General features: G+C 36.9%; 4 protein-coding genes and 3 non-coding genes across 7 annotated transcripts; 1 reads left to right on the top strand and 6 right to left on the bottom strand.

The window, feature by feature from the left end:
• Positions 1-53: 53 nt before the first annotated feature.
• Positions 54-126, bottom strand: TRNAF-GAA (transfer RNA phenylalanine (anticodon GAA)). The gene has a single exon. It is a non-coding gene; the product is annotated as a tRNA-Phe (tRNA).
• Positions 127-240: 114 nt separating this feature from the next.
• TRNAF-GAA (transfer RNA phenylalanine (anticodon GAA)) lies at positions 241-313 on the bottom strand. The gene has a single exon. It is a non-coding gene; the product is annotated as a tRNA-Phe (tRNA).
• Positions 314-325: 12 nt separating this feature from the next.
• On the bottom strand, positions 326-396 carry TRNAG-GCC (transfer RNA glycine (anticodon GCC)). The gene has a single exon. It is a non-coding gene; the product is annotated as a tRNA-Gly (tRNA).
• A 34-nt stretch (positions 397-430) lies between these two features.
• LOC105167861 (transcription factor bHLH30) lies at positions 431-4,006 on the bottom strand. The gene is made up of 2 exons (XM_011087700.3): positions 2,901-4,006; positions 431-1,237 (listed from the first exon to the last, which is right to left on the bottom strand). The coding sequence occupies exons 1-2, from the start codon at positions 3,165-3,167 to the stop codon at positions 788-790; spliced, it is 717 nt and encodes a 238-aa protein (XP_011086002.2). The 5' UTR covers positions 3,168-4,006; the 3' UTR covers positions 431-787.
• A 1,745-nt stretch (positions 4,007-5,751) lies between these two features.
• Positions 5,752-7,186, top strand: LOC105167860 (senescence-specific cysteine protease SAG39-like). Its single transcript, XM_011087699.3, has 2 exons — positions 5,752-6,323; positions 6,406-7,186. Exons 1-2 carry the CDS (start codon positions 5,888-5,890, stop codon positions 6,993-6,995), a joined length of 1,026 nt encoding a protein of 341 aa, XP_011086001.2. The 5' UTR covers positions 5,752-5,887; the 3' UTR covers positions 6,996-7,186.
• Positions 7,187-7,209: 23 nt separating this feature from the next.
• Positions 7,210-8,755, bottom strand: LOC105168575 (uncharacterized protein At5g01610). The gene has a single exon (XM_088883200.1). It carries the CDS (start codon positions 7,757-7,759, stop codon positions 7,349-7,351), a length of 411 nt encoding a protein of 136 aa, XP_088739326.1. The 5' UTR covers positions 7,760-8,755; the 3' UTR covers positions 7,210-7,348.
• A 134-nt stretch (positions 8,756-8,889) lies between these two features.
• Positions 8,890-14,116, bottom strand: LOC105167859 (uncharacterized). Its single transcript, XM_011087696.3, has 11 exons — positions 13,697-14,116; positions 12,543-12,687; positions 11,834-11,901; positions 11,304-11,374; positions 10,848-11,111; positions 10,087-10,250; positions 9,943-9,998; positions 9,801-9,853; positions 9,470-9,638; positions 9,297-9,394; positions 8,890-9,178 (listed from the first exon to the last, which is right to left on the bottom strand). The coding sequence occupies exons 1-11, from the start codon at positions 13,884-13,886 to the stop codon at positions 9,059-9,061; spliced, it is 1,398 nt and encodes a 465-aa protein (XP_011085998.2). The 5' UTR covers positions 13,887-14,116; the 3' UTR covers positions 8,890-9,058.
• Positions 14,117-15,604: the final 1,488 nt, after the last annotated feature.

The following is a 15,604-nucleotide window of genomic DNA, read 5'->3' as shown; positions in this document are numbered from 1 at the left end:
CCAAAGGTTCAAACACTAAGATAGAGGTATTGAACCACAGCAAAAATTGTAGTTGCGGTGAGCGTGGATCGAACACGCGACCTTCAGATCTTCAGTCTGACGCTCTCCCAACTGAGCTATCCCCGCAAGCAATGTTATGAGCCAGCGGCAAATACATAGTATAAGATCACTGGTCCACCTTGGCCAAAGGTTCAAACAGTCCACTACTGGGGTGATATTTAAAAAGAGCAAAAATTGGTATGCGGTGAGCGTGGATCGAACACGCGACCTTCAGATCTTCAGTCTGACGCTCTCCCAACTGAGCTATCCCCGCAACCAATGCAACTGCACCAGCCGGGAATCGAACCCGGGTCTGTACCGTGGCAGGGTACTATTCTACCACTAGACCACTGGTGCTACTTGTCCGGAACTTTAAAATTTGGATATCTGATATCAAGAATCTACATCATCAGCGTTTCAGCTTTTATTACAGTATTACAGAAGAAAAGCTAACATGGGCAGCTCCATTGCATATAACTAGAAAGCTACCATCTCCGACCACAGCAGCAATAATTACCGCTCATCTACGGATACATCAAACAAGTTTCACAACCACTGTACGAATACATGCCCCTTTCTGTAAATTTGGAGCTCACAAGCAGATGACAGCAAAGAATAGTTCCATAAAAACAATGAAAAAACACATTCTTCACGGAGAAAATACACGAAAATCAACCTTGCTGGCTGCCACATGCACAAGAAGACTCTGGAGCCGTCTACTTTCGCATGCATCATTTCCCAATAAAAATTAAGAAACTCGTTGCCTTTTCCGAGGAGAAAATAGTTCTTGAGCATACTCTGTTGATGCAGAGACTTTATCAAGAATTTTACTCAAAGCTGCACGAACCGAACTCACAAGAACTTCCAATTGTGCGGCATAGCCGTTGTCCCCTTCACCGGTAGTGACTAAGAATACAGTCTTCACCCTGCCTCCCAAGGTAGAAATCTCACTTTTCAAAACTTGTATATGAAGATCATTGATTGCTTGCCTTATATCAGACAAGAGATCAGGCCTGTAGTCACAGCAAAGTGAAGCCCTCAACAAGAGAGAACCATCACTACCATTGTGCTCGAGTATTTCAACTTGTACTTCATCAGCATCCATTGGGATGTGCAAACCTTCACTGGCTTGTCTTGCAGCTGCCCTCAATTGCTTTACTTGGCAGATGACTTCAGCCAGTAATGTAGCTTTGTCCATCTGTCATGACAGAAAGAACTAAGCTTAAACCAAAATTCATGTAGGATGTGCTAACGGTGGCAACTAAATAAATAACCAAGTTTGGATTTATATTTTCTTTACGGTTTGAGAAAATATTGGATAGATCAGTTACATCCACAAGGAAGTGGACATAGGACATATTTTCTTGTATGTTTTCTATAATTTTACTTTATAACTCAAAGACATAAAACATTGTGAGAATTCTGTCTAGTTCATCTCCCCACAAAACCAAAACCTCAAGCCACCATTTTCTTTCTGGGCAAAACAAAGATAGTATAGTATCAACAGGCACTACTGACTTAGCTGGCCATAACGAAATGAGAAAGTCAATTAGACAAAGTAAACCACTGACAAGCATCAACTCCAAATCAGTGCTGACTTCGTTAGTAAAATAAACAATTAGTGAGTTTTTATCTCTGGGCTTGAAAGGCTTATCCATGAAGTCAACTTTTGTAGCCGAAGATAGGATGATGGCAACTTAATCTATTTATTAACCTTTGTCAGCTAATCACTAATTATCTATAAATGTCTCTTTTGTTGTTTGTTCACTCCACCACATGTAGATATCACCTTCAGCGCAAGCAAAAATTCTGGCTGCGCTAGTGTCATATATGGGAAGAAACTCACTGTTGTAATCACTGAAAAGGACCCATTGGGATAACCGGGAACACAAATCATCCGAAAATATTTGGCAGGAAGCTTATCATCCAATCATGGTCACATCAAACTTAGATGCAGAAGCGAAACCTTTGACCTAAATGAAGTAATATCCAAATTTCACCAGAAGATAGCGACTAGGTTTTTTATATTTTTAATCTTCACTGATACTTCAAAATTCAATACTATAGAGTTGACATTTTGAGAATAGAATATCATTTAAGTTGGCTACATTTGAAGGACAACATGGACAACACTAACAACATACTTGAGTCGGGCATGCATTGGAAAGATAGTGCGGAAACACTTGTGATTTTTGAAAATAATCTCTAGTCAACCAACATTACATACTTTGACACCGTTATTAGCATACTTGCCACACTGAGTTCAGGTCTACAACTAGAATTCAATTCCTGACTGCAAAGCATTCCTGCTACATGCAATCACAAGGAGAAAATGGCAAATTGCATTTGAAACTGGAGTTGAGCCTGAGAATTCCAATCTGTTAAATACCAAGCTGCAAAATCTTGGCTGTAAGCTACAACAAACATTGAGCACCACATGAAACTTGAAAATTTGTACTTGACTTTGGTATTTCAGAATCACATATGCTTATTAAGATATATGTTATCAAAAATAAAGAAACATCTATCAACTGACAGAATTTGTGCAGAAACATGTAGACACACACACACACACACAGAGGTACTGAAATGTAGCAACATAGACAAGTATAGAACTGTTGCGCCAGCCAGAATCACCGCAACTATTGACAATTCCTAAAGTCCAAAGCACTTCAGTAGATTTCTCATCTTAGTATATAATATAATTGGCACTCGAAGAGACCTGCAAAGTAATATCTACACTTGCAAAGCATACAAATTATGCATATAATATTTAACTTGGGGTCCTGGATAAACTAGATAATCTTAATTAATGTAGGAAAGAATGGTAATACCTAATGCAAGCAAGGACATTTACTGACCTTTTCATTGTTTGGTACAAGACCTCGAAGAGTCACCAAATGTGCATTGATTCTCTCTCTCCTTCTCCTCTCGGCCTCACTATGGCTCTTCAAAGCAGCTATCGTCTTTGTCTCTGGAACGCCAATTTTCTTGCCCATTCTCTCTGAAGCCTTCACTAACTCTCCCTTGTCACCATCCAATACCAATGAGTGTTTAACGGGCATTGAATTCCGGGACGACTGATTCTCACAATACATACTCAGACTCTCAATCCAACCGTTATGCATATATGTAAAATGCTTATTAGTGTAACTTAAAAATCAGGACACAACTGAAAATGTGATCTCTATCTCAAGACAAAAATTTTCTTAAGATAGTTGTTTGCATATGTTTCAGAAAGATCAGCACAAAGTATTCAACTGAAAACAGATTACGCATGTGTAAAACCACCCTCAAAACTATTCCAAGAAATTAAAACAGGGCATCTTGGCTACTGACCAAAGGTACTTGTGCATGTGAGTGAGCGTGTGAAATTAAAGTTGAATTTTTACGAGTGTGAAGAAAATCTAAATCTTGAAAACTTGCCCAGCATAAATTGCAAGTCTTCTACACATACAAATTGTAAAGACAAGGAATTTGTGGGTGTGTATGGAAGTGAAAAATTTAAGGGTCTAGGCCAGGAGGGCGAGTGGCGAGCGCAAACCAGAAAGAAAGCATTTTAGATCGAATCTGAAGCGTGGCAACAGAAGGGATTATGGCAACGAGCGCCGATGATGGCATGGACATTATTTTCTTGAAGAGGCGCTGAATGAGAAAGAAACACAAGTGGGATTGCCTGCCGCTGGCCTGGCTTATCAAAAGAAGATATTTGACAGAGTTATCAGTGGCAAAAAATCGACATCTTTTTCTTCTTCACGGTCTTGAATTCCTGCATTTCAAAATCTTGCTCCGTCTCAGTGAATCTTTGACACCCTCTTGCAGAAGTCGATGAAGATACAACAACTGAAAAAACAGAATATCTATGCGGGAATTTGCAAGTTTGTGAATGAATAGACAGACAGTCACAAAGCCCAGTTGCAATTGAAGACTTTTCGGGCGTCAGCGAGAGAGCCACAGAGCAGGTTAAAAGAAGCAAGCTGTAGTCGCATTAAATATGATTAGTTACATTGACCGAAGTTTGAACTTGTCTTTTTTCATTTGTCTTGTTTTTCTTAGATACGGTAATTGAGTATTAAAGCTTCATACCGTCATCCTTCACGTCATGTATACGTGACACTTTAAAGGAAATAAAATCCTCATCTTATAATAAAAATTTTTATTAATTAATTTTGATCGAACTAAATTAATTTTAAATTAAATATAATATATTTATTATAAATTGATCATTTTTTAGATAATATACTAATCCTGGATTAAATACATCATATTATTATATAATTAGTGTAAATTTAATAAAAATAATCTTAGTTGAAATTTCCTTCCTTCCTTAAAAAATATTTTCTTTTATGACTTGAAAGCAATCAGATGTGTAAAAGAAAGCAATATATTTGACTCATTTTTCAATAAGACATAAAATCATAAAGAATTATTAAATCACTTAGAAATAGTACACATGTCACCTAAACCTACTAACTTTTGACATCAGATTCTTGCCAGAAAAGAGCTAAAAGCCAAAGTCAAGACTCATCTTCCAATTAATTTAGGGCTGACTTTGCTCTGATAGGCTCAGAGGTACCTTTCTCATCAACCCCCTCAATCAAGATACTCATCCAAATTCAGTTCATCTATAAACTTGCCTTTCAGCAGTCAGCACAAACAACAACTAATCCATATTCTTTAATGTATTGATAAATAATACAAATCATCACAAGGCACATTGCCTTAGTCTAAATAATTAAAGTCAATGATAGTGTTCTTACCAGACATTTCTCTGATGATGTATGAAGTGAATCTCTTGAATGCAATGAATTCAGATGTTTCAGCCCATCACTATTCCTGGTGTATGCACACTGACAATATGTTAGATCTGCCAGACAACATGCCTTAATGGGCCATGAAAAGTTCCCATTCAATACATACCCCACACTACACCACTTCCATGAAACCAATTTTCTTTGAAAATTTATCATATACCCAACCCTTTAGTTGTCCAATTGGCTTTTTTTTTTTTAAATTCTATTTCATCTTTTTTTTTCATTCAATATATACACTCAACATGTATAATTTGACATTATATATTTTATTGTCCAAAAGATTTTATAAATATGACGTATGTTGAATGGAATAAAAGATAAAATAAATTTTGTAATAAAAAATTCAATCCAAATAGTTGTTCCAGCAGACTACTGTGTCTAATACACAAATATCCGCATCATGGCGTTCAGAAGGTTGCCGATTTCACTTCGGCATGCTCTAGTCCTCAACTCTCTAACACAAACTATCTTTTATCTTCGTCTTCATATTAACGTGCAGTCTAAATAAATGTAGTTTAATTTAGAAACCGTAATTTTCTCATCAATACACGACACTCCTCAAAGCCATAAACTTGATCCTTTCCAGTCAAAATTAACTAGCTGTAGGCATCAGCTGTTGCATATGGAAAAGGGTGTTAGAGTGCTTAGCATTTGGGGCAAATTGAGTGCAATTTTTTAATTTTGTGCCAACTGATTACGTTTCTTAAACTGTTGTCATTTTACCAGATTTTAATCAACATTCAGAACTCTAAGAAGAGTGCTCATGAGAAAACTACAAATATAGAAGATAGTATTTTAACTTATATGAAACAGCGTCCACGCAACTTTCTGAATTTCCGTCACGTTCAACTTGCCGGGTTTTCCAGGGACTTTGCTACACTCTGCATTAGGATCTAATTGGCAATGGAAATTCAGTGCTCTATTGTATAAATACCTGATCCCTCGTGTAAGAATTCACAGCATTCCTTCACATCACAAGCTCAACATATTTACTACGTTTTGATCCCTAACACGTTCTGATCAGCGAGCAAAAAATGGCCTTGAGACCCAATTGGATTCTTTTTCTAGCTGCATTGGTTGTCTTGGAAATATGGGTTTCTCAGGCCACAGCCCGCACACTGCCTGATGCATCAATGGTTGAGAAGCATGAGCAATGGATAGCACAATTTGGACGTGTCTACAAAGACGATGCAGAGAAGGCCAAGCGGTTCAATATATTCAAGGAAAATGTGGAGTATATCCAGTCCTTTAATGAAGCAGGGGCTCGGCCTTACAAGCTTGCCATAAACAAGTTTGCTGATTTGACAAATGAGGAATTTCAGGCGTCACGCAATGGGTATAAAATGGGATCTTACGGGAAGTCATCCAAGGTTTCATCATTTAGATATGCAAATGTTACTGCAGTTCCAGCCAGCATGGACTGGAGAAAGAAAGGAGCTGTTACTGGTGTTAAGGATCAGGGCCAATGTGGTAAGTGAATTAACCGATCCTAAGTTTAAGTTTCATTTTTCTTGGGACGAAGAGACTGAGTTTTCAGGAAACAAATATACAGGATGCTGCTGGGCATTTTCCGCTGTTGCAGCCACGGAAGGAATCAACCAGCTCACAACTGGGAATCTGATTTCATTATCTGAACAAGAACTTGTGGATTGCGACACAAGTGAAGATGAGGGGTGCAACGGTGGTCTCATGGACAATGCCTTTGAGTTCATTATCAGTAATGGTGGCATCACAACTGAATCCAATTACCCGTATGAGGGAGTTGACGGCACCTGCAACTCTAAGAAGGAGTCATCGCATGTTGCCAAGATTACAGGATACGAGGATGTTCCAGCCAACAGTGAGTCTGCGTTGCTGAAAGCTGTGGCTAACCAACCAGTATCTGTGGCCATTGATGCTAGTGGATCCGATTTCCAGTTCTACACGAGTGGAGTTTTCACCGGACAGTGTGGAACTGAGTTGGACCATGGCGTTACTGCAGTTGGATATGGGAAAACTAGTGATGGAACCAAGTATTGGCTGGTCAAGAATTCATGGGGAACTAGCTGGGGTGAGAATGGATATATTAGAATGCAAAGGGATATCGATGCTGCAGAAGGTCTCTGTGGCATTGCCATGCAAGCTTCCTATCCAACTGCTTAAGTGAAGTTGTACAAGCTCCCCAAATAGAAAAAGAATTTCCCTGTTTATACGTATAGTACTCGTATTGTTTCTGAAATCTGTTGTAACCTTGTCCTTATGTATATGGAAATTTATGTACATCATGTATGAAAAGGCCCCATTTGAAGAATTTTCATTTTACATAACACTTTGGATGATATCGGACATTTGCAGATAGATGCTTCTGATAAATATATACGCCTTCAAATACCGTATTATTGATTTTTCTACTGATGGACATAAACATAATTCGAAGGACGAAAGAGAAACTTAAGAGAAGAACAACATTCGGAATGGAATTCCATAATCCTCACAGACCATGGGACTGATATCATTTACTGGCCAGCAGCAAAGGCCTCGACAGGGAAAGTCTTGGTGATGCCTGCAAGACTCTTGAAGTGGATCTTGCCGGTGGGCGGATCATCAACAATTATCTCACTGACTGGAGGCCACAGCATCAGCTCTTTCGCCTTAACTCCTTTGAGCTTCTTGATCCGCTTCTTCTGCACGTAGCCCGTTATATCAGTGTCATAACTCACAAGCTTGCTAATCATCTTGAAATTATGTTCTACTTTTTTCTTTTGCTGGATCCACATGTACCCTGTGCTCCTCACAAATCCCACTTCAACCACATCAGCCAGGGGGAGCAGCCCTTCTGGCAGGTCGAACTCTTGAAGAAGGGCCACGGCCATTTTTAGCCCTTCTTCATGACCATTCTTGATGATTGCTCCTTCCTTCTCCGCCATTGTTGATAAGATTTTTAGTTTGATCTTCTTCTGTGGGAAGATTTTGCTTCCCGGAATTTATACTGACCAAACCCCCAGCAAGAAACAAATGCTATGGAGAAACCAATGTGAACAACTTCGTATTTTCCGTTCTTTAGCTACAATGTGCTCATCATTTTTCCATCAAAAATTGGCATCTTGTGCAGCACAGTCTGACCGAGACAACGTTTTTATTTTAAAGATATGGTGAATTCACCATAATCTTAGTTGTTGTGTTATCAAGGGAATCAATCATCAAACATCCGGTATTCATAGATAATAACCACATTACAACCCGGAAATCAACGCACGCCTTATTTTTATGGTATCAATCAATTCTACGCTTACCGGGAAAAGAAGATGATATTTTCCATTTCACTGACTTATTTAATAGCGATGAAGTACAAGGAGATACCTATCGCTAATCCAAAAAAATCTTAACAAACTAGTCAAATAAAAACTAACTAATTACTTCAAATAAAAACAGATAATTCTACTATCCCAAATCTTGCAAAATCGATCTGATTAGATTTTCAATAACAAACTAATCTTGTACTAACAAACTTATAGCAAATATAGGATAATGTTTATGGGGAAGTGCATTGAAAAAGAACCTGAACCCAATACATGGACGAAAAAGTTATAGTGGTTTATAACAGGAAACGGCTAGAAACCTTCAGCATACAAAAGGTACTGCTTTGTGTCTTTCAACTTTCATCTGTTTTGTGTTAGAACATACTAATATTTCACTAATCAATTTCTACTTCTCCTTAAACAAGTCTTAGGGCTGGTTTTGTTTTGATTATTTTGAATTATGACAACCCATTCTTGGATATTGCTAATAAATCATCTTTTTTCATATAATTTCTAGTTGCCATAACTGAGTTTTCTTGAATTGCTTAATATGCTTTTTATTTAGATGCCCAAGAATTGAATTCGTGCAAGCCTTAAAAAAGTTCCATTTCTCGGCTTTCCAGCTTTAGTTTTCAAATAATTATGTCTTAAACAATTTTCTCTTTTGTATGATTTAACCAAACAACAAGTTAAATTAGATTATATATATTTCTTTCTCTCTGCGTTCAATATTTTTTGGGAGGGTGAGTGGCAAAATCTTGATAGCAGATGATGCAGCATCCCCTTTGATTCATGGTGGAGGAAATTGTGGTACATAATGTTTCAAGCGATAATTCCTGTTAATTGCTGTAGGCTATGGCTCTTACTTCTGCTCTGGGGTTAATTTGAAAAGATGATTTTAACCCTCATCATACAGTAGCAATAGGGCTACAAACTTGCAGCAATATATGTGGAAGAGGAGTCTTGTTGCTTCTCCTGTTGCTTTATGGTATCTGCAACATGAGCAACCACTCCTGCCCCCGCATTGTGAAACCATTCATTTTTAACCTGTTCATTACGACAGAGAATCAGCATGAGAGGGCCAAGAACAAAGAGATGAAAATCCATAGAGCCAAGAATGAGCGGATAGCATCATGAGGTATGAGAAAGTAGCAATGACTCTTACATGGATATTGTTATGTGCGAAGAAGGGCCAGAATGCCGAGTGAAAGCTAACATCGACTTTCATCCATCCCAATCGTTGTAAACCGTGTATCATTTCCTCTGTATGGAAAAAGGACAGAACTCTCATTTCCCTGTAACTGCTAAAAATAATCAGTATTAACGCTTGATAATTACCTTCCACAATCTCGTGATATTCTACTGTATTCTGTATGCTGGGTTCATTTTGGGCAGCCTCCTTTGCTTTGGCTGCTTCTGGAGGGAAATGAGCACTCTCTGACAAAACTGGTGGGCAATATTCCACATCAACTACATGTTTGTAGCCGTCCAAAGAGCGACGAGGGGGCTGTCAAGTTCAAATATCAGAAATCTCAAAGAAGCAATGGACTGGAGTTTCACTAACTCAGTATTACAATTCCAAAGAAAAGATTCCCATATATATTCATTCACATACATGCCTAAAGTTGCAGATTAAAATTTCTGATCGGCAAAGTAAAAGATTAGTTACCTTAGGAAGTTCCTTTTCTCTTCGTACCGATGACGTGCGCCAACCAACCATATCTGGGTTCGTTAAAGAATTTCATTAATTGCAACAGAGGAAAAAATTCCAATATCAACTAAAAGACTTATTTCGTTCGCATTGGGGATACGGTCATAAGAGACATTAGCATAAAGAACCCGACATCTGAAAGCGCCAAGTGCAGATCTGTAAAACAATCCACGGTATTAAAGTTCAACTGAAGTATATTAACCTATTTGATTAAAGCACATGTTGACAGACTAAATATACTCACATAAATTGTCCATCTTCACAATCAGAAGCCATTCTTAATAAGAGAGGAGGTTTATTGGGATTGCCATCAGTGAGGAAGAGCTGACTGCCAGTTCGCCCAGTAAAAATGGGGGCAAGTGGAGCAGCAAGTTTTTCCAAGAAAGGCACACCCAGAAGGAATGGAAGCTGAACCATTTAAAGAAAATTAACTGTAAGGAGGTCAGATTCCAAACCACAACCCAGGGCACTTGACCTTAAGTTCTTTACAACAACTTAAGTCCACAATGCCTAAATATTTTTTAAAAAAAGTTGAATAATGTGGCAGACTTGATAAGAACCACTGGATCATTAAATCAGAGCAATGGAGAAATGGATTTACTATGAGCATACATGGACCTGATAAAAGGACTTGATCATTCAACCAGATTGACAGAAGGGCTCATTTTGTTTTGAGAAAAGATAATTTTGGCAGAATGATTGACAGAATAAGACATAGGCACTTGGCAAAAAAAGAGGCAGAAAGAATATAACACCAAAAAGAATAACGACAAGAACTCATACAGACACATGACTGAGGCGATATGATCATTCATCCCTTCAGAGTTCAGTGGAATTAGTTTAATCTCCACCTATGCTTTTTTTTCATTTTTTTTTCTCTTTTAAAGTTAAAACCTAGTTGCTGATGCATCTACGGTTAAAAACATAAACAAGTGTCACTTATCTGTAATTCCATGAAAAGATACAACCCTAAATATAAGTTATATTGTAATCAGCAAAATATACCTGCCTATTTCCTCTCACTCCAAGATGAGGGGTTGCCAAGGTAATAAAATTAATCGCTTCCAGACCAGCAATCAAACCTTTATTTGAGGAGTACAAGGTTTTAAATTTTGTAGCAGGAGAGCCAGCTAGAACATCTGACTGATAAGAAGATACATTAGGAGTATACAGAACGGCGACTGCATATCTTGCAAATAATCCACCAAGAGAATGGGCCAAAAAGGATATCTTCTTTAGGCTCTCTGTCTTCTTCACAACCTGCATGACCTGTTTATCGCAAAAATTAGTGTAAAAAGACATACATTCTACAAAAGCTACCATAATACTCTCATGAATTTAGTATGGTGTCTGGTCACTTTTTGACTGTGGTTCAGCCATATGAAGTGAAATCCATTACTCGGTGCACTAAGCTAAACCAATATACAATAACACATTCGAACAACACCCCTCAAAACGTACTTCATCAGCCAGTCGTTTTCCAGCGCCATCAATTCCTGTGAAAGTCTTTGTGTATGTATTACATGAACTCGCTGCACATATAACCAAGTTAATAAATAGTTGCACACTAGATCATTAGCAAAAACATTGCACAACAGAATCTGTAAGCATTGGAGTGCAAGTAAAGTGCAAAAACGTACTCCAAAATCATATCCATTTCAACCCAAAACACATGGCTGCTTTCTCCATCTCTAGCACAAAATATGTAAACAAGTTTCTCAAAGACAATCTCTAATTTCCCATCCTACCCAAGCCACTCAATAATTCCATCCTTCATTGGATGTTTGTGCTTAATAATTGTCTTTTAACTCACTATATACATATCTTGTAATTGTTGTTTGTTACTATTTTATCCAGGTATCCAAAATCATTTCCCACTCTATAATAAAGCTTTGGAAAGATCCTTTCATGAGACAAGAAACAAAATAAAAATTAAAGTGGAGCTTGTTTAAGTCTAGTGATATTAATATCGGAAAGATGTAGCAACATACCGTAAATCAAAAACCTTTTTCCTAATCGTCTCTTCAACTCCGCTTCAAAATATGTCCAGTCACTCGGGCTGCAATACTTGGAAACTTCAATCAAGGCCAAAATGCCAATATGAATATTGGGATATTGTGAACAAATATTCGTATTATATGCGTCATCGAAATCCAAATTTGGTCTACAAGATTGTAGAAGCATAAGACGAACAGTTGTGCTAGAAGATTAGTATCATTATCATGAAAAAGCATTCCTTGTGGTTCCTAAAATAGCTAGCAAGGCATGAGACACATCTCTCCCCACTCCTGTATTCTCCTCCTTTCTAATAGACATATTCTAGTGTGTTCCATGTGGTAGATTCAAAGTTATATGTTGTGTGTGTGTATTTATACTATGAATACCTCCATGTAAATTTGTATCCTTTGTGGTGGGAAACATGGTATCAGAGCCATACTGAAAGCCTAAACTCTATAACTTCCTGTTGTGTCTCGAAGTGGTTGGATTCTAACATCAAAAATCCAAATACTTGACAAAGGCTATTGGACATGGAGGACTGTGTTGTCTTCTCTAATGATATTCATTGTTTAGTTTCTTTCAAATGTCTATTTTATTCTCAATTGTTACCAATTCTTAATTCCGCCTATACTCATACAGCTAAATTAGAGTATGGATTGGGTAAAGATTGGTCCCACATTTCATGTGTAAGCATATGTTTACCTTGCCAAGATTCCATGAACAAGAACAAGAAGATGATCAGGTTTATCCTCCATATTAACAATGCCCCTTGGTGATGCAAGGTTGCTCTGAGATGTATTCATGGCTAGAGCTCTATGGCTTTGATGCTTCCAAATATATTTCAAGCCTTCAAGGTGCAAATAAACCTTTGGAGTAAATAACACATGTATATGCTTCCAAGCAAGAAAGATACTGCATCCTAAAGCAATGACAAAGATGGAGCTAGAAAGCAAAGGGTTGATGCAACAATGTACTGGATAGAGCACAATGCTCCATCCGGAACAATTGAACTGGAGGGTGTGGGTGAAGAAAGCCACCAGTTCCTGCAATCCAATAATCATGAATGGAGCGAGAAAAAAATTCCGAACTGTGCCAGAAATTGACTAGACAATGCTAGACTATTTAATGGGGTACAGGACAATCAAGTGAGATTATAGTTGCAGAACATCTAACACACAAAAACTTAATAGTCCCTCAACAACACTCAACTTTATACAATGGAATAAATGTTAAGCTTATCAAGTACATTTCTTTTTATGGCAGAAATATTTCTTGCTTATCATAAGATCTTAATCTTTTGAAATTCAACTTCCAAAATCTATCAAGATTTTCACTGTTAAGACCAAAGGGGGGGGGGGGGGGGGGGGCGTCACAAAGAAGTTATCAAATTGATATTATGTGTCAAGATTCGTTTTCTAAGTTATCAAGTCGATATCCAGAGTCAAGATTCTTTTTCTTGTAAGCGAAGAAAGAGTTTGATTACATGAATTTAGAGATGGCATAAACAGTTCAAGAATAATGGACAGTTTTTTTTGTTTTTTTTTTCAAGAATAAAGGACAGTTGGCATAATTAATCCCAAGAATTCTATAACACACGGGATTGCTTAACATGCATCTTTTCACAAACTTGGAGATTAATGATTTCGACAACCAAAGTACAAGATAAGTAGCTTGAAACAATGGTTTATTTACACCAACAAACGCCAAGAATCTTAAGATTCCTGGCCAAGATTCCAAGATTAAGAAAATTTCAGCCAGAGTTGTTCCCGCACAACACAAGAAAGAAACTCCAAACAAAAACAACGAAAAGAAACAAAAGAGTGAGTAAAAGTCGTTAATGGGGCGGGAATTCTTACCGGCAAAAGTTGCGAGGTTCCAGGTATGCCCTCGACGACAATACCAAGTATTATGACAGGAAGAATACGGTGAAGGGGAGCAAGAACTTGAAGACGAAGACGTGGGATTATTGTTGTTGCAAGAATTTGTGTAGCGATGGACAAGATTTCTAGAAGAGTGAAAACAAAACAAAGGCGCGGAGGACGCCATTTGTACGCCGAATGCTATTTATAGTAACAGTGGAAAACAAGGCAGGCAGCAGATTCTAGAGACAAACAAGGGGTGACGGAGTAGTATTTTGGTGTGCCAAGATTTGAAAATTGACATATCTCTAAGCCCCATACCATCTTATTATCCTCTTCCTCTGTCGGGCTGCATCAGACCCATACCTATATCCGCACCCGCCCCCATCTTCTGCCATTGGAGGAGAAGTAGTTTATCAGTTTTCTTTTTTATTTTAAGATATACGATATTGAAAGCTATAATTGGCATTTTGCGCCCTTAAATTAAACATAATTAGTACTTTACACTTTTAAGTTATAAAACTAACAATTTGCACCCCAGTTACTCTTTTCTTGGCAAGTTGCATCCCTTGCCACTTTCCCACTGAAATTGTTACCCAAAAAATGATTGAGGAAGCAAGCAGTAAGGTACATATTTAAATTCATATTTGTTATATATATATTTGGTTGAGGAAGGTACATACAACCAGCACCCAGAACTGCTAATTGCTATTTTTATAATTTATGAGTGTGAAGTGCCAAACAAAATTAATTAAAGGGTATAAAATGCAAATTACTGATAAGCTTATTTAAGTGACTCATCATTCTAAAATGACTTCAATAACATTTATCAACACCAAGCCCTTTTCTTTATATATTTGTCATCGTGGAGTGCTGTCATAACGCAACCGAATTTATATATATATATATATATATATATATAATATTAATTAATCAATTATATTAATATAAAATTTTAAGAATTAAATAAACTAATAATCTTATTAGTTCAAGATAGTTTTGAGATCGCACAAAATTAATAATATGATGTCAGAATCATCACTTTATATCTATAATACTTGTGTTTTTTTTTAAAAAAATAGTATATATACAATGCGCTGTCAGGCTTCTCTCACTAGTTGATAAGATAATGTTTTCTTACTTTCGAAATTGATTATTTTTTTTTTACATAAATCACACTTGACTCTTTTATCATTCTATTTAGGATAATTTACAATAAACTTTATTGAAACTTATCATAATTATAAAAAATTGGATGAGATGGATGAAAAACTTTTAAAAATGATAAAAAAAGAATTACCTACTTAATTCATAAAGAAATTTTTGTAAACAAGTATAATTTTAAATAATAGTTTACAAGAACATTTCGATCAAATTACTATAAAAATGATTGAAAACCTAACGGATACTAACAAATTAAACTAATGGTTATAAGATCGTTAAATTAAAAAATATATTTTAAATAACGAGTGAGTATATATAATTATGTCAAATATTAGGAAAGTTAATCATAAATTACCCTTCAATTTATGAACTTATAGGATCAATTTTTTAAAATTCACATGATAATTTTCTTATTTACGAGTTGATCAGTTCCTTCAACTACCTAGTCCAGCATTTACTACTGCACGAAATATTTCCTCAAAGTTTGGGTACCTAACTTTCTGGTCAAATGCAATTTTAGAGGAGAAAGTTTCATTTCATACTGAAATTAGTAGTACTGTAATATGTAGCTAGCTGTCGCTCCGCCCGTCCTTCCTGTCCCTTATGATTTTGGACAAACTGAATTTAGCATGTGGAGTTACGTGCGTGTGTGTGGGGGAGCTTGTTTTGGCCATGTACAACAAAGAGTGGCCTCAATTACCACAAGTTAAAAACCACCAACCCAAATATATATCCATCCCT

The sequence above is a fragment of the Sesamum indicum genome, linkage group LG8, assembly GCF_026168435.1.
Source record: "Sesamum indicum cultivar Baizhima isolate 11 linkage group LG8, ASM2616843v1, whole genome shotgun sequence".
NCBI classification, from domain to species: domain Eukaryota; kingdom Viridiplantae; phylum Streptophyta; class Magnoliopsida; order Lamiales; family Pedaliaceae; genus Sesamum; species Sesamum indicum.
This window is presented reverse-complemented; position numbering and strand designations above follow the sequence as displayed.

Coding starts and splice junctions, on each gene's coding strand:
- LOC105167861 (XM_011087700.3), bottom strand. CDS start 3,167: ATGCATAACGGTTGGATTGAGAGTCTGAGTATGTATTGTGAGAATCAG. Junction 1,238..2,900: donor TTGTACCAAACAATGAAAAG/GTCAGTAAATGT, acceptor CTGTCATGACAG/ATGGACAAAGCTACATTACT.
- LOC105167860 (XM_011087699.3), top strand. CDS start 5,888: ATGGCCTTGAGACCCAATTGGATTCTTTTTCTAGCTGCATTGGTTGTC. Junction 6,324..6,405: donor TAAGGATCAGGGCCAATGTG/GTAAGTGAATTA, acceptor ACAAATATACAG/GATGCTGCTGGGCATTTTCC.
- LOC105168575 (XM_088883200.1), bottom strand. CDS start 7,759: ATGGCGGAGAAGGAAGGAGCAATCATCAAGAATGGTCATGAAGAAGGG.
- LOC105167859 (XM_011087696.3), bottom strand. CDS start 13,886: ATGGCGTCCTCCGCGCCTTTGTTTTGTTTTCACTCTTCTAGAAATCTT. Junction 12,688..13,696: donor GAACCTCGCAACTTTTGCCG/GTAAGAATTCCC, acceptor TGCACCTTGAAG/GCTTGAAATATATTTGGAAG. Junction 9,639..9,800: donor GAGAAAAGGAACTTCCTAAG/GTAACTAATCTT, acceptor TGAACTTGACAG/CCCCCTCGTCGCTCTTTGGA.